We start from the raw sequence: 24,648 nt of genomic DNA, 5'->3' as shown, positions 1-24,648 counted from the left end.
AGTTTTAGAAACTGTTATGTAAAAGAAAAGGGGTAGGATTAAATAAGCTCTGCTTCTTCCTACTCCTTTTCGAACATGTTGAAAAGTGAAACTGGAAATTGTGATGTATCATGTGTGTATGCTTGCATGTTCGAAATAAACTAAAACTCAACTCAACTCAACTCAACTCACGTGAATGTTTGTGCCACTTCTTAATAACTATTTAATAAGTATAGTTTTGGTAAATTGATTTAGTTGTGATTTCCCTCTCTGCATGAAAGTTTGAAATTAGCATATATTAATCCAGTATGAACAAGAATGTTTTAATGTAGACACATAGAATCATCATACTGGTGTGATTATTTGCATCAAGTGTTAATTCAAGGCTAAGGCAAAATATCGAGATGTATATCGTGTATCGTGACATGGCCTAAAAATATTGAGATATTAATATAAGGCCATATCGCCCAGCCGTAATATATATATATATATATATATATATATATATATATATATATATATATATATATATATATATATATATATATATATACAGTTGTGCTCATAAGTTTACATACCCTGGGAGAATTTATGATTTCTTGGCCATTCTTCAGAGAATATGAATGATTTGTTCCACTCATGCTTAATGGTTGTGTGAAGCTATTTATTGGCAAACAACTGTGTTTACTCTTTTTAAATCAAAATGACAAAATAAAGTACCCAAATGACCCTGATCAAAAGTTTACATACCCCAGTGACTTTGATCTGATAACATGCACAAAAGTTGACACAAACAGGTTTGAATGGCTAATCAAGGTTCCAATCCTCACCAGTGACATGTTTGTTTGTAATTAATGTGTGTGTATAAAAGGTCAGTGAGTTTCTGAGCTTCTGACAGACCATTGCATCTTTCATCCAGCGCTGCACAGATGTTTCTGGATTCTGAGTCATGGGGAAGGCAAAAGAATTGTCAAAGGATCTGCGAGAAAAGGTCATTGAACTGCATAAAACAGGAAAGGGGTATAAAAAGATATCCAAGGAATTGGAAATGCCAATCAGCAGTGTTCAAACGCTGATTAAGAAGTGGAAAATGAGGGATTCAGGTAGACCAGCAAAGATTTCAGCCACAACTCCCAGGAAAATTGTTCGAGATGCAAAGAAAAATCCACAAATAACTTCAGCTGAAATACAGGACTCTCTGAAAAATTGTGGTGTGGCTGTTTCAAGATGCACAACAAGGAGGCACTTGAAGAAAAATGGGCTGCATGGTCGAGTCGCCAGAAGAAAGCCATTTCTGCGAAAATGTCACAAAGTATCCCGCTTACGCCAAACAGCACAGAGACAAGCCTCAAAACTTCTGGAACAAAGTAATTTGGAGTGATGAGACCAAAATTGAACTTTTTGGCCATTCGACCATGCAGCCCATTTTTCTTCAAGTGCCTCCTTATTGTGCATCTTGAAACAGCCACACCACAATTTTTCAGAGAGTCCTGTATTTCAGCTGAAGTTATTTGTGGATTTTTCTTTGCATCTCGAACAATTTTCCTGGCAGTTGTGGCTGAAATCTTTGCTGGTCTACCTGAATCCCTCATTTTCCACTTCTTAATCAGCGTTTGAACACTGCTGATTGGCATTCTCAATTCCTTGGATATCTTTTTATACCCCTTTCCTGTTTTATGCAGTTCAATTATCTTTTCTCGCAGATCCTTTGACAATTATTTTGCCATCCCAATGACTCAGAATCCAGAAATATCTGTGCAGCACTGAATGAAAGTCGCAATGGTCTGTCAGAAGCCCAGAAACTCACTGACCTTTTATAAACACACATTAAAGGCCTACTGAAATGATTTTTTTTTATTTAAACGGGGATAGCAGATCCATTCTATGTGTCATACTTGATCATTTCGCGATATTGCCATATTTTTGCTGAAAGGATTTAGTAGGGAACAACGACGATAAAGGTCGCAACTTTTGGTCGCTGATAAAAAAAAAGCCTTGCCTATACCGGAAGTAGCGTGACGTCACCGGAGGAAGGACTCCTCACATTTTCCCATTGTTTACAATGCAGCGAGAGCGATTCGGACCGGGAAAGCGACGATTACCCCATTAATTTGAGCGAGGATGCAAGATTTGTGGATGAGGAAAGTGAGAGTGAAGGACTACAGTGCAGTGCAGGACGTATCTTTTTTCGCTCTGACCGTAACTTAGGTACAAGGGTTCATTGGATTCCACACTTTCTCCTTTTTCTATTGTGGATCACGGATTTGTATTTTAAACCACCTCGGATACTATATCCTCTTGAAAATGAGAGTCGAGAATGCGAAATGGACATTCACAGTGACTTTTATCTCCACGACAATAGATCGGCAAAGCTCTTTAGCTACTGAGCTAACGTGATAGCATCGGGCTCAAATGCAGATAGAAACAAAATAAATAAATCCCTGACTGGAAGGATAGACAGAAGATCGACAATACTATTAAACCATGGACATGTAACTACACGGTTAATGCTTTCCAGCTTGGCGAAGATTAACAATGCTGTTGCTAACGACGCCATTGAAGCTAACTTAGCAACGGGACCTCACAGAGCTATGATAAAAACATTAGCGCTCCACCTACGCCAGCCCTCATCTGCTCATCAACACCTGTGCTCACCTGCGTTCCAGCGATCGACGGAAGGACGAAGGACTTCACCCGATCATCCGTGCGGTCGGCGGCTAGCGTCGGCTAGCGTCGGCTAGCGCGGCTGCTATCCAAGTCAAAGTCCTCCTGGTTGTGTTGCTACAGCCAGCCGCTAATACACCGATCCCACCTACAACTTTCTTATTTGCAGTCTTCATTGTTCATTAAACAAATTGCAAAAGATTCACCAACACAGATGTCCAGAATACTGTGGAAGTTTGAGATGAAAACAGAGCTTTTTTGTATTGGATTCAATGGGGTACCAATACTTCCGTTTCAAAGATTGACGTCACGCGCATACATCATCATATATAGACGTTTCAACCGGAAGTTTAGCAGGAAATTTAAAATTGCACTTTATAAGTTAACCCGGCCGTATTGGCATGTGTTGCAATGTTAAGATTTCATTATTGATATATAAACTATCAGACTGCGTGGTCGGTAGTAGTGGGTTTCAGTAGGCCTTTAATTACAAACAAACAGGTAACAGGTGAGGATTGGAACCTTGATTAGCCATTCAAACCTGTTTGTGTCAACTTTTGTGCATGTTATCAGATCAAAGTCACTGGGGTATGTAAACTTTTGATCAGGGTCATTTGGGTACTTTCTTTTGTCATTTTGATTTAAAAAGAGTAAACACAGTTGTTTGCCAATAAATAACTTCACACAACCATTAAGCATGAGTGGAAGAAAGGTTTTTGTGTTATCATTCATATTCTCTGAAGAATGGCCAAGAAATCATAAATTCTCCCAGGGTATGTAAACTTATGAGCACGACTGTATATATACATATAGATGTGTATGCGTGTGTGTGTGTGTGTGTGTTCGTGCGTGTGCATGTGTGTGTACTGCGAGGTCTTTCTGTGTGGAGTTTGCATGTTCTCCCCGTGGCTGCGTGGGTTCCTTCCGGGTAGTGCGGATTCCTGCTACCTCCAAAGACATGCACCTGGGGATAAGTTGATTGGCAACACTAAATTGGCCCTAGTGTGTGAATGTCAGTGTGAGTGTGAATGTTGTCTGTCTATCTGTGTTGGTCCTGCGATGAGGTGGCGACTTGTCCCTGGTGTACCCCGCCTTACGCCCTAATGCAGCTGGGATAGGCTCCAGCACTCCCCGCGACCCCAAGAGGGACAAGCGGTAGAAAATGGATATACATATATATATAAATGTATATATATATATATATATATATATATATATATATATATATATATATATATATATATATATATATATATATATATATGTATATATATATATATATATATATATATATATATATATATATATATATATATATACACAGTGGGGCAAAAAAGTATTTAGTCAGCCACCCATTGATTGTCAATGGGTAGCTGACTAAATACGTTTTTGCCCCACTGTATATACATACAATTATACATACAATTAAATAATAGTGCATAATAATACACACATATATATATATATATAAATTAAATAATAGCGCAGTAATTGTTGGTCCAAATCTAATGAGCATTTTGGCATAATGAGGGTTTTTTGGTCATTCTGTGTATTTTTTTACATTTGTTGCAACATTGAGAGCGTGTCAGACAGCCTGCTGATCACCAAACACTGCATGAATGTCTACAGCTGAGTGCATCAAGTACCGCAAAATTATATTTTGACGAAAAAATAGCATGTTTTATTGTACGTTTATGAGCTGTAGTATGTTGAGAACTATAATAGCCAAAATATTATGGTTTATTTTATCAGGAAAACTAATGTCATCCGACTGTAATTCATGATTCCGGGCACAGCCGCACACGTCCTTGGTAGCAAACACGGTGACGGTTGTTTCGTTGTCCATACTCTCTTTATACAAGGCTCTGAGTGGAAACCCTGTGACTTGCTGACTTACGTCAAGTTAAGCAGTCATCCACATTACCGAAATTGAAACCAAAACTGGCCATTGTTTGCATTGAACTTGTGCTGTGTAACAAAAGAGTTGGTCGACAGTTATAATCGACATAAACAAGGCCGACTTAAGCGGGTTTCGCTGTATTAGGCAACACTGTGGCACATAAAACATATTTTCCAAGCCATTTGTTTAATATGTATGAAGTCAGGCTTTAATTGGAGCTGATGTCATAGCAGGCCGGAATGTCGTTGCCTGGGAATATAAAGTATGGCATACATCCATGTACTTAACTATGCCTGACAGGGGAATTCAGTTCCCAAGGAAACAATTGCTTTCCCTTCATATGAACATGAAAAACTTTGCAAAAGAAAAACAGAGCTGTGGTTTGAGTGTGTTCAATTATAACTATGAGACAAAAAGGTCGGGGGAAATTGTGTAATTAGTTATTACATTACATATATTGGAGGAATGGAGCCTCTCCAGGGGCCTTTACATAAAATGTGTTGTTTTGACATGATGCCTGTTTCTGTTACAGCTAACCAAAGATGTTAGAACTGAAATATGGGGGTGCTTAGTCTGTGTGGGTGCAGGTTATGGGAAAGGACTGAGAAATGGGATTCAGCTCAACTTTTAAGTCAATAAGTGCGTCCACACTGAGAAATACGGCAAAATGCACTGCACTGGCACTACCCGGATTTAGCACTCAAAATGGTGAGTGTGCAGTGCTGGACGCCCGTACTTGTCGCCATCCTGGCTACAAAGCAGAAAGACAGTAACTAACTAAAAATAATGGCAGCAGTGGAGCTAAGTGTAGCTGTACAGCTATGTTGCAGTTCAGGGTTAGTGATGAGCAAGCTGTCATGACCTGTAAACACTAGTTTGGACTTTTGTTTATTTAGTTTCTTGCCATATGTTTCCTGTCCAGCGCTCTTATTTTTGTTTCCACTTCCTGTTTGCCTCCATTTGCCTTCACTTCTCCTCTGATCTGAGTGTTGGCTTTCTCACCTGTCCCTGATTGGCAATCTTGAAACCAGAAATAGGTGTGTCCTTTCAGGAATCTATTTAAGCTAGCTTTTTACTCTGTCTGTTTGTTTATGTCTCGTCACCCGTGATGCACACGCTGGTGCTCCCTTGTTTTTGGCTTTATCAAATACATTTTACCTGCATTCGCCTGCTGTATCTGCATCCTGGGGTCAATGCCAGGCCCAAAATACAACACAAGGCGGTACAAGAAATAGGCAGTTAAGAAGTACAGGGTGTTTTTTACATTTAATTGGCAACCAATTATGGACAACAAATTATTATTGTCATCTAGTATATATTAATACAACTTGATACTAAGCTGCATTTTAAATGTATCAGTGAACTATGTAGAATATCGCAATATATCGCCGTTTCACAATATCACAATGTTGTATCCTATCGTGACTCAAGTATCATGTTCGGTTGTTCGCTGTTCTCAGTTCACTTTTCTCAGTGATTGTTTCCTTTGTTAATTGTGCACTTCCTGGATGCACTGACCTAAATTGATATTAAATATAATTGTACTTGCATTCTGCTGATTACACATGCTGAGTGTATTCTCAGCTTGGTGTTTCAGCAATTTGTTTTTAACTTGTTTAAAATGACAAATTTCATGTTTTAGACTGCAATATTGTTCAGTTAAGTGTGCTATTGTACAGTATGCTTTGCTGTTGTGTAGCTGTTATCTTCTGGTAGCCTATATAGCCTTCCATCTTTAATATTTACAAAGGACTTCACTAGAATACTAGCAAAAAACGGCCTTCTGTGATTATTGGAGGACATTTAGTTTTTGTATTAGAGCGCTTTTCAGATTTTAGATTAAAGCTAAAATAATCCTATATAAATCAGATAAGGACACATTATGAATTTGTATTTTCTGACTTATGAATGTTGTTACAAAATTGGATAGTTGTGTTAAGCAATGCTAAAATCATGGGGTTCATGCATTTTGGCGTGACCTTGCACGCAGTTCTGGATGTCCGTTCGCGGGGTCTTGAGTCTCGCTACGTTGTGATGTCGCCACAATGTGGACGTACTTATTTAGATATTATTTCAAGCTCTCAACCAGAGGGGGAGGAGCTCCTCTCCCTCTGCTTCAGTCTATGAGAAAACACAAAAAATTAAAAATTAAGTATTATTTTCTTCAAATCTTGGCATGTGCAATACAACACAGACATGCAAGGACATAAATGCTGGAAGAAGAAGCTTTTTTTTTATGCAGAGTCTGACTCGATCGGCGAGTAGGCAGGTGTACATAATGTTGTGACCAGGTGAATTTTTATAATGTTCATGAAGTTTATTTTGAAAAATAAATTGCGGTGACAGTTTTAATATATATATATTTAAACAGTGTAAATCATTACAAGATAATTTGATTATTTTGGAGTGGGTGGGGTGTTGTCTCATTTGCAATCTAGGAACCCCTACAAAATCTTGCAGACAGACTCAAAAAAGGTGTTATAAACGTGACTGTGGAGAAATAGTTATACAAGATTCACACCATAGCATATCCAATATATATTATCTAGACAGCAATGTAGAGTTTTAAAGGCCAACTGAAACCCACTACTACCGACCACGCAGTCTGATGGTTTATATATCAATGATGAAATCTTAACATTGCAACACATGCCAATACGGCCGGGTTAACTTATAAAGTGCAATTTTAAATTTCCCGCTAAACTTCCGGTTGAAAACGTCTATGTATGATGACGTATGCGCGTGACGTCAATCATTGAAACGGAAGTATGCGGACACATTGAATCCAATACAAAAAGCTCTGTTTTCATCTCAAAATTCCACAGTATTCTGGACATCTGTGTTGGTGAATCTTTTGCAATTTGTTTAATGAACAATGAAGACTGCAAAGAAGAAAGTTGTAGGTGGGATCGGTGTATTAGCGGCGGACTACAGCAACACAACCAGGAGGACTTTGAGATGGATAGCAGACGCGCTAGCCGCCGACCTCACCTTGACTTCCTCCGTCTCCGGGCCGCCGACCGCATCTGTGATCGGGTGAAGTCCTTCATCGCGCTGTCGATCGCTGGAACGCAGGTGAGCACGGGTGTTGATGAGTAGATGAGGGCTGGCTGGCGTAGGTGGATAGCTAATGTTTTTAGCATAGCTCTGTGAGGTCCCGTTGCTAAGTTAGCGTCAATGGCGTCGTTAGCAACAGCATTGTTAACCTTCACCAGGCTGGAAAGCATTAACCGTGTATTTACAAGTCCATGGTTTAATAGTATTGTTGATTTTCTGTCTATCCTTCCAGTCAGGGGTTTATTTCTTTTGTTTCTATCTGCAGTTAAGCCCGATGCTATCACGTTAGCTCCGTAGCTAAAGTGCTTCGCCGATGTATTGTATTGGAGATAAAAGTCACTGTGAATGTCCATTTCGCGTTCTCGACTCTCATTTTCAATCAATCAATCAATCAATGTTTATTTATATAGCCCTAAATCACAAGTGTCTCAAAGGGCTTCAAGAGGATATAGTATCGGAGGTGGTTTAAAATACATATCCGTGATCCACAATAGAAAAAGGAGAGAGTGTGGAATCCAATGAGCCAGCTTGTACCTAAGTTACGGTCAGAGCGAAAAAAGATACGTCCTGCACTGCACTCTAGTCCTTCACTCTAACGTAACCTCATCCACGAATCTTTCATCCTCGCTCAAATTAATGGGGTAATCGTCGCTTTCTCGGTCTGAATCGCTCTCGCTGCATTGAAAACAATGGGGAAATGTGAGGAGCCTTTCAACCTTTGACGTCACGCTACTTCCGGTACAGGCAAGGCTTTTTTTATCAGCAACCAAAAGTTGCAACTTTATCGTCGATGTTCTCTACTAAATCCTTTCAGCAAAAATATGGCAATATCGCGAAAGGATCAAGTATGACACATAGAATGGATCTGCTATCCCCGTTTAAATAGAAAAAATTCATTTCAGTAGGCCTTTAAATTTAGATCAAAATCATTATAGGTCTTCTTTAAAAAACTCTTTATATTTTCTGTCACATAACCACTCGTATCAACCTTTTTTTCCCAAACACAAAACTATCTGCAACAGTACATAGATCTCTCTTACCAAGTTCATGGGCTGTTGTAAAGGCTGACGGCAGGCCATCATCTTCAATGACCGAGCAGCTTCTCTTGGGGTCACACATTGTCCCAACATCGGCCATCCCCAAGGTATCACAGGTTGTGGCCCCGCAAAGATTCTGGTTAGTAACAGAGTTTATTATGAAAAGGTTTGCTTTGTGAAGGAATCGTAATCTTACTCATATTAGGTTTTGCATATCTGAAGCATGAGCCAGAGAAGGAAAAAGTAGTGGCAGACACTAATAAAAGGCAGATGGTCTATCTTTGTCTTTAACAGTTTGTTGATGCATAGAGATGATTACTTGTATGTAGTCCACAATGCAGTTGCAGTGGAACCCGTTTATGTCAACGCCCCTCAGGCTGGCTGACTGACGGCAACATCAGTGATGGTTGACATTACCGAAACCAATACTAGCCATTTGGTTGAACATTTACATCGGTGCATTTTTTGTTGTTGTTGTGGTAAAATCCTGGTTAATACTGTTGTGCTTTAATTTTAATGTAGTGTTGTGCAGATCGATCTGCGACATTTCGAGAAAATATATACGATCACCATTGTAAATCTATGTATTTTATTGTCGATCACAAACGCTGATCCTTTCTTATCATAATCCCCCGGCTGACAAGCAGCTAGCAGGTAATTATTTGTCTCCATACACAGTGTTGAGCCGCTCCTCTATATTCATAATAAACACTTCCACTACGGCAAATAAACTGCAGTTCTTTAAGTATCATTATCAAGTATCAGTCATCACTGTAGGACGAGGCTAAACATACAGTATTACACACAGAGAATGTGAATAAGGCGTCACACCGCGGTGAGGGAAGTCCTGTTTTGGGGTTGTCTGACGAACTTCCTGTTTTATGTTGAAAGTCTAATCCTCCTCTCGTTTCAGGCCACTTGCCCTTCCTCCTGTGTCACTGGTCTGATGTCTTTCCTGATTGCCTGATTGTGCCCACCTGTGTCACCCGTATATAGTCCTCGTCTTCCCCTGTCTTGTTGCCAGATTATATCGTCTCACCGTGTACCGCCAGCCGTCTTCCACAGTGTTGTCCAAGTCGCTAAGTATTGAAGAAGAGTGATTTTGATTTGCTAAATTTTTTGGTCAGTTTTTTGGAGCTAGTTTCATAGTGCTCTGCCTTCATTTTTCTCTCCTCTTGGAGCGCTTTAATTTGTAGTTTTCTTAGCTCTTTATAGTGTAGTTTCTGTTTATAGCTTTTTGTCTCTTCCTCTTCGTGAGCGATTTTCTTTTGGTGTAGCTAATCTTAGATTGTTGTTTTTCGTTATTAGATCAGTGTAGATTTTGCTATCGCCATTTTTCCTCCCTCGGGAGTGATGTTCTGTTTATTGTTTTGCGCCCTGTGGTACGTTTCTTTTGAGTGTTACTCTAGTGTATCGAGTCTAGAGTTTATAGCCATTTGTTTATTCGCTCTGTCTGAAGAGTTCATAGAAACTGCAGAATAAAAGCCTGCGTCAATCGTTCCCCGTCTGCAACTGAGTCCTCATTCTTACCAAGGCATTACATTGGGAACTAAGTTAAATATTGTGTTAAAACTGTCAATAACACTCAACATAAATACATTTAAACAATGTATAGTTAATACACATGATTAGTATCGGCCTATCTTACTCGTGAATGATCGATATAGGAATCAGCAGCATAAAACCCTGATCGGAACATCTCTATTTTGAAGCTTACTTTGCAACAAGAAGGACTGTAGGTATGTTGTTTTTGTCATTTCACGCTGCTTAGCAATATTGAAGAAGTTAACACTACAACACATGTCAAAACAAAAGGACCAAATTTTTATCCCGGTGGTTGTCCGATTTTCTGTCGGCAAAAGCATGTACAGTATGTCGACACCGGCTAGAGTGTGCACTTTTTTTTTGCACTCAAGTTGGTTCTGAATATTTTATATTGTTTGTTTTAGTTGGCCAACAATGTATTGTTATACCTCCATGGAGATTAAGGTGTGTTGGATAGTTTTCCTATTCCTAAATCCATCAAAAGTTATGGCTGAACTCAAATTTGTCTTTTTCCAATTTGTGGCAAACCACTGAGCTGCACCTATGTTGTGTGGAATCGTTTCGAGATTTAAACCAACTGACAGATCCATTTAAATGTTTTTGTATAAGGAACAGTTTTTACTTTGTTATTCTTGCCTCTATCCTGTTTATTTGTTCAGTATTAGTAGCCTGGTGTGTCATAATAACTATGTTTATATTGTCTCGGTCTGTGTGGCAGGTTTTGTGTTCTTTTTCTTTTGTTTAGTCAGTGGTTCTTCTTGCCTAACGCTCTTCCTTTTGTTTTACTTTCTTTGTTGTGGTTGGCTCTGCAGTGGCTTTTCTCCTCGCCTGTTCCTGGTTGGCAATTAGTAGGCTTACCTGTCTCTGATTGTCAATCAAGTGGGTTTCTGTACCAGCGTAGCCTGTCTCTCAACACTGGTTCATTGTTTCTTGTATGCCACAGTGTGTTTTGTTTCATTTTTGCATGTGTTCTCTCACTGTTACTACAGGCTTTGCAGTAGTCCTTTTTTCTTCCTACTTAAAGAATTAAACAATTTACCTGAATGCCGCGTTCTGTCTTTGCATCCCGGGGTCATGCCAAACAGCACTATGTCATGTCATGCCATGACAGATATGTCATCCCTTTCTCTTTGTTTTCTTTTGTTTTGTATTATTTTGGGGGTTTTTCTTTTGTTTTGTTTTTTCATGTTTGCAAATCAAAGTGTATTGACATTTTCAGATATGTTTTTCAATTATTAACATTAAAATACAATGATGATCCAATGATGATTAACATTATCATACAATGATGATCTCCAGAAAATAAATGCTCCAGAGTCTACATACTGTAGAACTCATTGATATTTTGCACATTATGGCATCAAATTATGCACATCCTTAAATGTAATATCTGGATATGTACAGCATTACGTTGTTGCTTTAGGTGAAATTAACAAGTATGCATATAGTTTTAAAGGCCTACTGAAACCCACTACTACCGACCACGCAGTCTGATAGTTTATATATCAATGATGAAATCTTAACATTATAACACATGCCAATACGGCCAGGTTAACTTATAAAGTGACATTTTACATTTGCCGCTAAACTTCCGGTTCGAAACGCCTCTGAGGATGACATATGCGCGTGACGTAGACCGGCGAACACGGGTATGCCTTCCACATTGAAGCCAATACGAAAAAGCTCTGTTTTCATTTCATAATTCCACAGTATTCTGGACATCTGTGTTCGTGAATCTGTTGCAATCATGTTCATTGCATTATGGAGAAGGAAGCTGAGCAAGCAAAGAAGAAAGTTGTCGGTGCGAAATGGACGTATTTTTCGAACGTAGTCAGCAACAACAGTACACAGCCGGCGCTTCTTTGTTTACATTCCCGAAAGATGCAGTCAAGATGGAAGAACTCGGATAACAGAGACTCTAACCAGGAGGACTTTTGACTTCGATACACAGACGCCTGTAGAGAACTGGGACAACACAGACTCTTACCAGGATTACTTTGATTTGGATGACAAAGACGCAGACGTGCTACTGTGAGTATGCAGCTTTGGCTTCTAAACATTTGATCGCTTGACCGTATGTGCGCAACTTTTTTTTGCGTATGTACGTAACTTTTTTAAAATATATAAGCTTTATGAACCTTGGGTTAGGTGAACGGTCTTTTGGGCTGAGTTATTGTGTGTGTTGATCAGGTGTTTGAATTGTATTGGCGTGTTCTATGGAGCTAGGAGCTAGCATAGGAGCTAGGAGCTAGCATAACAAACACGCAGGTGTTTTTATGCAGGATTAATTTGTGGCATATTAAATATAAGCCTGGTTGTGTTGTGGCTAATAGAGTATATATATGTCTTGTGTTTATTTACTGTTGTAATCATTCCCAGCTGAATATCAGGTACCGTGAGTATGCAGCCTTGGCTGCTAAACATTTGATAGCTTGACCGTATGTGCGCGTCACGTACGTAACTTTTTAAAAATATATAAGCTTTATGAACCTTGGGTTAGGTGAACGGTCTTTTGGGCTGAGTGATTGTGTGTGTTGATCAGGTGTTTGAATTGTATTGGCGTGTTCTATGGAGCTATGAGCTAGCAGAGGAGCTAGGAGCTAGCATAACAAACACGCAGGTGTTATTATGCAGGATTAATTTGTGGCATATTAAATATAAGCCTGGTTGTGTTGTGGCTAATAGAGTATATATATGTCGTGTGTTTATTTACTGTTGTAGTCATTCCCAGCTGAATATCAGGTCACCCCCGGCTCTCACAGCATCTTCCCTATCTGAATAGCTTCAACTCCCCACTAGTCCTTCACTTGCACTTTACTCATCCACAAATCTTTCATCCTCGCTCAAATTAATGGGGAAATTGTCGCTTTCTCGGTCCGAATCTCTCTCACTTCATGCGGCCATCATTGTAAACAATAGGGAACTTTGCGTATATGTTCAACTGACTACGTCACGCTACTTCCGGTAGGGGCAAGCCTTTTTTTTATCAGATACCAAAAGTTGCAATCTTTATCGTCGTTGTTCTATACTAAATCCTTTCAGCAAAAATATGGCAATATCGCGAAATGATCAAGTATGACACATAAAATAGATCTGCTATCCCCGTTTAAATAAAAAAATTCATTTCAGTAGGCCTTTAACATACAGTATTTTTCATAAATCATCTTTTGTTTTTTGTTTTTATAAAGGGGACCTATTACACAAATAACAACTTTTCTTACCCATTAGACTCTGTTTTTGTGTATTTGGAATCTGCATAATTTGAAATCAACTAATGGAGACATGGTGGAGATATTTATAAAACAATCTTGCCTTACTTCATATTTCCTCTCAACGAGTTTTTTGGAATTTGCCCAATTTGTGACGTTTTTCCCAAATGTGACATCAGCATATATCTCCGTGTATGGTAGAAATGTTATCCAAAGTCCGCCATTGTAGTCCAATGCTGTGGTGAGTGAGTTTCTTCCTTTTCTCTATCCTCTTGTTGTGGGGCAGACTGGCTCATACATGCACATACATCCTCCGCTGTCTCCATTTCTAATACAAAGTAGCTAATACAAACCCTGTTTCCATATGAGTTGGGAAATTGTGTTAGATGTAAATATAAACTGAATACAATGATTTTGAAATCATTTTCAACCCATATTCAGTTGAATATGCTACAAAGACAACATATTTGATGTTCAAACTGATAAACTTTTTTTTTTTTGCAAATAATCATTAACTTTAGAATTTGATGCCAGCAACACGTGACAAAGAAGTTGGGAAAGGTGGCCATAAATACTGATAAAGTTGAGGAATGCTCATCAAGCACTTATTTGGAACATCCCACAGGTGAACAGGCAAATTGGGAACAGGTGGGTGCCATGATTGGGTATAAAAGTAGATTCCATGAAATGCTCAGTCATTCACAAACAAGGATGGGGCGAGCGTCACCACTTTGTCAACAAATACGTGAGCAAATTGTTGAACAATTTAAGAAAAACCTTTCTCAACCAGCTATTGCAAGGAATTTAGGGATTTCACCATCTACGGTCCGTAATATCATCAAAGTGTTCAGAGAATTTGGAGAAATCACTGCACGTAAGCAGCTAAGCCCGTGACCTTCGATCCCTCAGGCTGGACTGCATCAACAAGTGACATCAGTGTGTAAAGGATATCACCACATGGGCTCAGGAACACTTCAGAAACCCACTGTCAATAACTACAGTTGGTCGCTAGTCTGTAAGTGCAAGTTAAAACTCTCCTATGCAAGGCGAAAACCGTTTATCAACAACACCCAGAAACGCCGTTGGCTTCGCTGGGCCTGAGCTCATCTAAGATGGACTGATACAAAGTGGAAAAGTGTTCTGTGGTCTGACGAGTCCACATTTCAAATTGTTTTTGGAAACTGTGGACGTTGTGTCCTCCGGACCAAAGAGGAAAAGAACCATCCAGATCGTTATAGGCGCAAAGTTGAAAAGCCAGCATCTGTGATGGTATGGGGGTGTATTAGTGCCCAAGACATGGGTAACTTACACATCTGTGAAGGCGCCATTAATGCTGAAAGGTGCATACAGGTTTTGGAGCAACATATGTTGCCATCCAAGCAACGTTACTAAGGACGCCCCTGCTTATTTCAGCAAGACAATGCCAAGCCACGTGTTACATCAACGTGGCTTCATAGTAAAAGAGTGCGAGTACTAGACTGGCCTGCCTGTAGTCCAGACCTGTCTACCATTGAAAATGTGTGGCGCATTATGAAGCCTAAAATACCACAACGGAGACACCCGGACTGTTGAACAACTTGAGCTGTACATCAAGCAAGAATGGGAAATAATTCCACCTGAAAAGCTTAAAAAATGTGTCTCCTCAGTTCCCAAACGTTTACTGAGTGTTGTTAAAAGGAAAGGCCATGTAACACAGTGGTGAACATGCCCTTTCCCAACTACTTTGGCACGTGTTGCAGCCGTGAAATTCTAAGTTAATTATTATTTGCAAAAAAAAAAAAAAAGTTTATGAGTTTGAACATCAAATATCTTGTCTTTGTAGTGCATTCAATTGAATATGGGTTGAAACGGATTTGCAAATCATTGTATTCCGTTTATATTTACATCTAACACAATTTTCCAACTCATATGGAAACGGGGTTTGTAGTTGGAACTTAAATCTGTCAATAGACTCGCTATGGAAGTGCTAAAAACTACAACATGGCTGGCGGGGAGAAAACGCAGTCAAAGTGAAAGCACGTAAATGAGACCGCCCACAAAATAGCGCATCCTGAAGAGCCAGTCAGAAAGCGACCTGAAAACGGTCTGTAAAACATAATTTAAGCAAAATGTTGACCATTACATGTTATGTAGATCACCAAGGAATTTTTTTAAATGTAGAAAAAAATATCATAATATGACCCCTTTAACACTATGAAGTCACATTCAGTCTGTCATTATAGCATGCTTTTGTCCCTTTTTTCAAAACTACTTTTTTTTAACATGTGGCTTTTGTTTTGAATTACTGCATGCCTGAAGTGTTATACCAGGGTTTAATGACAGATAACTCAAAAACTTTTTTACTAAACAATACACCCAGAATATACATGAATAAAGGATATGGGATTTATAGTTTGAACTGTAAACTATAAAACATTGACCATCAATGATGTTCAATTGTCCACACATCAGTTTAGTCCAGCTTGAGCTCTTTAGCAATCACGCATGATTTCAACACAAACTGCCTTATCTAGTTAGAAATGTTGCTGTTGTACCCTTTTCAAGTCAGTCCCAAGTAAGACGACAACCTGTGCGTGTCGACCAAATCATCAAAGTCTATTGCACCACGTTCTTCTTGTTACCACAAAGTGCTAAGTTGACATACCTGTACATACATTTGCAAATGTATTAAAAATTAAAACAAAAAAAAAATCACGTGTACATAAGTATTCACTGCATTTGCTCACTACTTTGTTAATGCACCTTTGGCATCAAGTACAGCCTCAACTATTTTTTAATAAGATGCCACAAGCTTGGCACACCTATCTTTTTGGGCAGTTTTGCCCATTCCTCTTTGCAGCAACTCTCAAGCTCCATCACATTTGATGGGAAGCGTTGGTTTCATACTCGTTTTAAAGGCTGTAAATATTTGGGCACCCCACGATTCAATTCGATTCGATTCTTGGGGGTAACTGTTAGATTCAGAATCGATTCTCGATTCAAAGCGATTCTCGATTCAAAATCCACACTTTTTAATAACATTGGGGGCCAGTTCAACGATTAACTACATTCCTCTATAAAATAGATGAACAGTTCTGGTAAATTTGTATACTACTTATAAGAAAAATGGTTTTGTTCCATAAAAGTCTACCCAAACATTAAATAAAGTCAAATACAAATGGGGAAACAAGATAACTATCCAACAATTCTCTTTTCTAAAGTAAATCTGTACAGCAGATATGGGCATCTACATCAACAATATGATTTGCCTAGAAGGCTTGACAGGACGGATCAGAAAATAAATATTGTTTTTTTTTCTAAATCAATTTTTTTTTTTTTAATCGATTAAGAATCGTTACAAATAAGAATTACGATTCGTTTGGATTTTTTTTTTTTTGACACTCCTACTGGTTTTATTTTATATATGTACTGTTACAACCGGCCCTCAAAGGGCAGCCATAACTGTGACATGGCCCACAACAAAAACGTGTTCGACACACTGGACTTACAACATTGAGTTAAAAGTTAAAAAAAAAAACATGTTAATTAATATATATATATATATATATATATATATATATATATATATATATATATATATATATATATATATATATATATATATATATATATATATATATAAGCCTTAAAACATTGCAATTTTTGCTTTTTTTAAAAAGTTGCATTAAGGCATTTTAGGCCAAAAAAATCACAAAAAAAGCCTATGAAATCCTTGAAGGACTGAATTGATGGCAATTGCTCTCAGACTGCAAGGGAAGCTTCCCCTAAAATGTAAAGAAAAAACAATTACTTTTGTGTTAACATTTCATTGACTAAATATGCGCAGGAATATGTAACACATTTTGTTCCAGATTAACTACTATGGTGATGACTGAAGCGACTTCCTCTCATTCATTATGATAGCGTCACAGTGCATTAAACAGTAGCCACGCGAACATGGGAAAAATGTTTTTAACTTGATCATAATTCAGATTAGAATGTTCCCGTGTACTTGGACACTGAAAAAAATTATCCGATTATGACGTGCATTTTCATGCATCACACCTTAAATCGGAATACTTTAATTTGACATTCGCACCGCATGCCATATATGGAAGTAGAAGAAGAAGAAACAGTGACCTCTGCTGAACACAAACATGGCTCTGTGCATTCTACTTGTCATGTTATTTATTTTATAATGGTTTCTTTCTGTTTACTACTTTTGTTTAACCTCTCTTTTTGAAATGGAGCGGTTCTGTGCCCTCCATGTTGTCATATGTACAGGTTGCCGCGCGTCTTCACATTACGACATTTTGTGCACGTGTCTGAGGCTAGCAGTTAGCACTTGGAATAAAACAGCTCGTTGAGACGACAATTTGATCCCTCAGTTTATTGTTACATTGGCACGTGACATGACACTCCAGACCAGGGGTCGGGAACCTTTTTGGCTGAGAGAGCCATGAAAGCCAAATATTTTCAAATGTATTTCCGTGAGAGCCATATAATATTTTTTAACACTAAATACAACTAAATGCGTGCATTTTTAAGTAAGACCAACATTTTTCGAGTATAATAAGTCTCTTATTCTTTTTAATAACATTGTTATTCTGAAGATAACCAATAATAAATAAAATACTTTTTACCATTTTTGCGACTTCTTGACCAAGCGCGGTAGAAACGGATGGATGGATTAAAATGCATGAGAACGTTTTAGATTTTGAACGTTATTTTTAACACTGTGATTGCCAGCGGAATTATTCATTACTTATCATGTTAAGCAATGTCAGCTAAGATTCATCTGCGAGCCAGATGCAGTCATCAAAAGAGCCACATCTGGCTCGAGAGCCATAGGTTCCCTACCCCTGCTCCAGACCATACTTTTGTTTTTGCGAGTCTTGTTTTAGAGCAACAAATTTAACAGTATATAACACTACTTCTGTACATGTTTGAATGGGGGGAGACAGCAACAAGACTTTTGTTTTTGCTAGTCTCGGTTTTAGAGCAACAAACTCAACAGTATGTAACGCTACGTCTGTACAAGTGGGGAGACAGCAGCAAGACTACCGCTTCATTCCAAGATTTTCCAAGATTATTACATTTAGTCCCACCTCCATCACCAAAGTGTAGCTGACATCAAAGACATGCACAGTAAGGATTATTTTGACCCGAACTTCAGAAGAAGTGTTTCCATGCGCTCCTATCTGAATGACCCTCGGCATAAACCACCCGTCTCGATCGGAATGAAATTTGGATCTGAACGTGTGTGATTGAGTCAGAATATTCCAAATGGCGTGTTTACATGAAGCATATTTATTCCGGTTAGTCTTTTAATCCGATTAATTGTGGCCATGTGCACATAGCTTGTGTTGAAGCTGAGCTTCCATTGACTTTAATAGGGGAGCATTGAGTGGCTTGTTCCACTGCAGCCAAAGGACAGTCATTATATAAATGCTCTGCTTTTTTCCGCCCATCAGACACTCAGCATCTCTGGAAGTGTATGGAAACTGGGTTTGGCCTCAGCTGGCCTGGACACTGAGCTTTTGCATGATGATTGGATGATCTGTCTGAGGGTGAATCACTTTTTGAATGACTTCAAAATGAGCCAATCGGCGATCGAAAAATTTAAACAGAACGTTTATCAAGTTTCATTCCCTTGTTCCGAGTTGATATTAAGAATTGTACAGTCCTCTAATAGATGTTTAGTTTTTTTTAACTCTAAACTCTAGTATCTTTATATCGTTTATCTTTTATTGGAGACTGTACTCGTGTTTAGAGAGTAGCAGAAAAGGATGTCCCCTTACTTGAATGACTGTACTGGACTGAGGAAAGCTTAAAGTGAAGTAATATTTTATTTTTAATGTATCTATTTTAGAGTCATGTATGTGTATTTCACATTGTTTGACATTTTGGAACTGATTAATAACAAAAACCAAGGTACTTCAGTCTCAATAGTGTTGTTTTACTAAAAAGTTTTTACAAGTGAAGATGGTAGATACACTTACAGTCGTGGTCAAAAGTTTTCAAACACTTGTAAATAACATGGCTGTCTTGAGTTTCCAATCATTTCTACAACTCTTATGTTTTTATGATAGAGTGATTGGAGCACATACTTGTTGGTCACAAAAAACATTCATGAAGTTTGGTTCTTTTATGAATTTATTATGGGTTTACTGAAAATGCGACCAAATCTGCTGGGTCAAAAGTATACATACAGCAATGTTAATATTTGGTTACATGTCCCTTGGCAAGTTTCACTGCAATAAGGCGCTTTTGGTAGCCATCCACAAGCCTCTGGCAAGCTTTTGGTGGAATTTTTGACCACTCCTCTTGACAAAATTGGTGCAGTTCAGCTAAATGTGTTGGTTTTCTGACATGGACTTGTTTCTTCAGCATTGTCCACACATTTAAGTCAGGACTTTGGGAAGGCCATTCTAAAACCTTAATTCTAGCCTGATTTAGCCATTCCTTTACCACTTTTGACGTGTTTTTGGGGTCATTGTCCTGTTGGAACACCCAACTGCGCCCAAGACCCAACCTCCGGGCTGATAATTTTAGGTTGTCCTGAAGAATTTGGAGGTAATCCTCCTTTTTCATTGTCCCATTTACTCTCTGTAAAGCACCAGTTCCATTGGCAGCAAAACTACAATTCTACCACTACCATGCTTGATGGTAGGTTGGTGTTCCTGGGATTAAAGGCATCACCTTTTCTCCTCCTAAATTGTGGCCAAACAGCTCAATTTTTGTTTCATCTGACCAAATAACTTTCCTCCAAAAGGTCTTATCTTTGTCCATGTGATGTCTGTATGTATACTTTTGACCCAGCAGATTTGGTCACATTTTCAGTAGACCCATAATAAATTCATAAAAGAACCAAACTTCATGAATGTTTTTTGTGACCAACAAGTATGTGCTCCAATCACTCGATCACAAAAAAATAACAGTTGTAGAAATTATTGGAAACTTAAGACAGCCATGACATTATGTTCTTTACATTTTGACCACGACTGTATCATTTTGCATGTGTGCTCGCGGATGCATACACACTGTATGGCACCTTTCTTACCTGTTTGGTAAAAAGGATTGCAGTATCCCAGTACTCTGGATGTTTGTCATTGTACTTATTTAACTTTTTCTGCCAGGAGCAGAAGTTCCGCAGAGTCAAGGCTGCATTACTGGAAACCTTGGGCCCCTTGTCATCCTCCTTAAGCACCATGAAGCCCACGACCACGACGTTGATGGAGTTTAAGATGCTTGGGTGTTTGTAAAGCTTGGCTGCCACTGACATGAGTGTCAGCAGGTAATGCTTCAGGTCGTCGCCGTGAAATGAACCCATGGACGCGTCCGCCACCACCAGCGCCTCCACAAATCTGGGGACTGAGGCGAATCTTTTGGACCTTCCCAACGCAGTCCCTGCAGCCGTCACTTCGCTCATATACCTGTATTTTTCCAGGGACGTGTTAAACAACTGAGAGTCGGGTACCACTCCACACCTGCTGGATTGCGCAGAGCTCCTACGGCGGCGAACTACGTGCGTCCCGGTTGCGTTCCCGTCCTGGGGGCTGATGAAATATTCCATTCCGTTCAAATAAAACCCGCCGTTGAGACCTTTGCACAAGCTCAGCGCTGCGAACGAGTCCAACTGTGAGTTGACATCACCGGAGAAGAAACACCCCTGCAGATCTGCAGGTTCCAGTCCCAGGAAACTGGAATCCGGTTGGAGGTGAAGATAAAACTCCTGTTTGAACGCGTTCATCCTAAAAATCACTTGTTTGCCATGCGTCCGGGGATCGATTCGAGCAGGTTTGCAGAGGTCAGATTCCATGCAATGTGTCAGTGTCACGTAAAGAAGCACTGTTATGCAAATGAGCTGAGCACTAATAACTATAGCCATCTTCTTAACAGACACGTCTTTCTACGCCGTTTTGCATTCAACAGCAGTTGGGTTTCTCCCCATAGTTGCCCGTCTAATCCACGCAGGAATTCACTTTTTTCCAGCTCATGCAGTGAAGTCAGCTCAAAGTGTGCATCGTTCCTGCAGCCACTTGGTGCCAAATATTATTGTTGCTGTGCAGCGTGCGTGTCCCGAGCCGCAGCATCATTCAGAGGGTCGATGCAAACGTCGATCTTATCGATACCACAGAGTCGGTATTGGATCGATAACAGCGTGATGAAGTCAAAATATTTTTTTAAACATTGCGTGTTTTGATATCATAAATACATTGATAGTTTCTATTTATATGTGGTATAGGCTAGGGGACAGAAAAATCAAATGATGTATTGAACCTATACAGCTCAAACAACTGTATGTTGCAATTGCATTATTTGCTGATATTGTTACATTGTAATATATTGTACCAATTCATTGTTAGATTATCCACAAATTCGGTTTTTGAGAGGAATATATCAACAAATTACAGCCAAAATCACAAAATTGCTCAAGATCAGATAACAATTCAGGTGAGCAGTATCGGTATCAGTATGACTTGAATGTACTTGCTTCACTGCAAATTATTTGCCACTTGCCAAGATTTTAAATGTTATTTCTATAGGTGTCCCTATTTTTAATAGCAATTTACTTATTTTTAGTCATTGACTAATCTGAATTTTAGCATGAATAATTATATATTTCCATTCTAGTTTAAACATTTGAAAATTGAGAAAATTATTCAAATAAGATACCTTTGTTTTTTACCCACATAGAAACTCGTGTTCAAAGATTCTGCAACAATTCGATTATGCTTATTTTAAGAATTGCTAGTTTTCAGAATAAAATACTTATTTCTACCTTAGAAATCCTGCTGATTTCCAGATATACAACACTACAGGAGGCATTATCAGGTAAAGTTATCTTTCCATGCAGCAACTTAATTATTACTAGTTTTTAGTATGTTTTTGTTTTTTTGTTCTTTTATAAAATCGAGTCTTTTTATATTTGCTCTATTTTGCAGTGCATAAGGTCGACACTAACGTTTGTAGTGCCACCCAGCCCTCCCCCTCCTCCCCACGCCCCAAGAAAGTCATTTAAACATTGACGCACCTACAACTTTTATTTGTATTTGGACACACATTCCGGTATCAATCGACTTTTTATAGTCACATTACTTTTAAACTACCATGTGCAATACAATCAACTTTCAAAATTTAATACACAGCATATTTTCTTTATTCTATACGCGTTTGCATCGTGAAAAAGTTGTACATAGTGTATATGGCGTATGACATGCAGAAAAAGAGCGACACCTGTCGGTAAATAAAAGTGACTTGCCTTCTGCAAGATTGTGACACGAAGAAAACATTTTATACTCTACCGCTATCTACTGGTATTATGAGGTAATGACGGTGATATCAGATGAATTGTTCAAACATTATGGTTATAAGTGCATGAAGTTTGTGCGCATATATATATATATATATATATATATATATATATATATATATATATATATATATATATATATATATATATATATATATATATATATATATATATATATATATATATATTTTTTTTTATTTTTTTTTTTTTATTTATTTATTTATATATATATATATATATATATATATATATATATATATATATATATATATATATATATATATATATATATATATATAGGGACCCTATTACCCTATATTTATTTATTTATTTATTTATATATATATATATATATATACATATATATATATATATATATATATATATATATATATATATATATATATATATATATATATATATATATATATATATATATATATATATATATATATATATATATATATATATATATATATATATATACATACATTCCCTACTAAAATACAGGGTTCCATGTTTTCTACCTGTTTTTTAAAGATGTTTATGTTTGGACTTTGGATATTCAAATATTTGGGCTATTTGCCCTTAACGCCATCCTGTGTACAATGACGAATTACCTTGAGTTTGTAAAGAAAATATTATTATTTAAATAAATCAATATCAGCAATGTAAAAATATGAAGAACACCAACAAAACACAGATTTTTGTGGACAAAAACATAGAAGAGAAATGAAAAATATCAATGGCTCTCATCACCCTAGTATCAGTCTAATACTGTTATTTTCGATAATTAGATTGATGCGCCGACCCTTAATTGCTGAAGTTGAGGATAGGACTGCAACGATTAGTCGACATAATCGACAATGTCGATTATAAAAATTAATTGACAAAGATTTAATATTGTCAACTCGTCACTTAACAAAATTTCGATGGAATGTTCATGTTAATGCTTTTATTCCGCTAGGTAAATAATTGCATCTACTGTAAATAACCCTAACAGTATTGGATAAAATTTATTTTGCTCTGAATGTCATATTTACAGGACATCTCACACTTTAGGTCTGTTGATGTATTTTTCCCTGCCGTGGAATAAAGTAAAACAAATTTAAAAATGAGTTAAAATCAACTCGCAGACCTAACATCAAACTCAACCGTGTACAGCTGACCAATAATCGTTTGCTTAGTTGACTAAAGCTAATCGCTCACTAGTGGACTATTAAAATAATTGTTAGTTGCAAACCTGCTTGAAAGGAATGAAAACATGTGTTCAACTAAAAATTTTGGTATCGCACCGATACCAAATAAATAAAAGCCATTATTGCTGATAACTTTTAAATACACATTTTAAAGATTATTGACTGATTTTGAGATTTTGTTAATCACGATTATAATCGGAATTAAACGTGACAAAGGTTATAGGCAAATAAAGTAAAATATTTGTGTTAACCTAAATGTGAACACTTTACCAATAAAACATCTACAAAGTAAGACCACGTAACAATATCAACAAAATAATACAAATATTCCCTTTTGTTCCACACAATTGTTTCAGCAAAATAAACAGTGCAAAATAATTAAGAAAAAGCAAAGCAAACCTCGTTTTGCATGGAAAATGTCAAGTAATGAATAACTGAGTGTTTATAGGAACTTTTAGCATAAACGTATTCCTAGCCCCTTCCTGCTCCATCAGTGAAAATATTATTAAGGGAAATTTCTCGGTGTAACCAGTCACAGTTTTGTCTCTGCATTTTTCGATTAATTTTAAACGATTGGCAGCAGGGTTGTTGCACAGCTGCATTTGACTTTTATCTGACTATGTCAACATTAAATAAAGATCAATGTGGTCAATAGTGTTGCCAAATGTCATGTCCGTACTTAATATACAGCAACAGAGAATAAAGAAAGATAATGAAACGAAACAAGCAACACATATTTCTGCTGATCGTACAGACCGAAAAG

The 24,648-nt window shown here is 37.8% G+C and overlaps 1 protein-coding gene across 1 annotated transcript in view; it reads right to left on the bottom strand.

Annotated features, from left to right (window-relative positions):
* Nucleotides 1-21,461, bottom strand: part of LOC133663422 (A disintegrin and metalloproteinase with thrombospondin motifs 15-like) — a 60,940-nt gene extending 39,479 nt beyond the window's left edge. Inside the window, exons 1-2 of the mRNA XM_062067883.1 lie at nucleotides 20,434-21,461; nucleotides 8,641-8,773 (exon numbers count right to left, since the gene is read on the bottom strand). Of these exons, the coding sequence (XP_061923867.1) occupies nucleotides 8,641-8,773; nucleotides 20,434-21,261 (961 nt within the window). The 5' untranslated portion in view covers nucleotides 21,262-21,461. The remainder of the gene's footprint in view (nucleotides 1-8,640; nucleotides 8,774-20,433) is intronic.
* Nucleotides 21,462-24,648: the final 3,187 nt, after the last annotated feature.

Source organism: Entelurus aequoreus, linkage group LG13 (assembly GCF_033978785.1).
Source record: "Entelurus aequoreus isolate RoL-2023_Sb linkage group LG13, RoL_Eaeq_v1.1, whole genome shotgun sequence".
NCBI lineage: Eukaryota > Metazoa > Chordata > Actinopteri > Syngnathiformes > Syngnathidae > Entelurus > Entelurus aequoreus.
The sequence above is the reverse complement of the archived record's forward strand: the minus strand, read 5'-3'. Positions and strand labels throughout refer to the sequence as shown.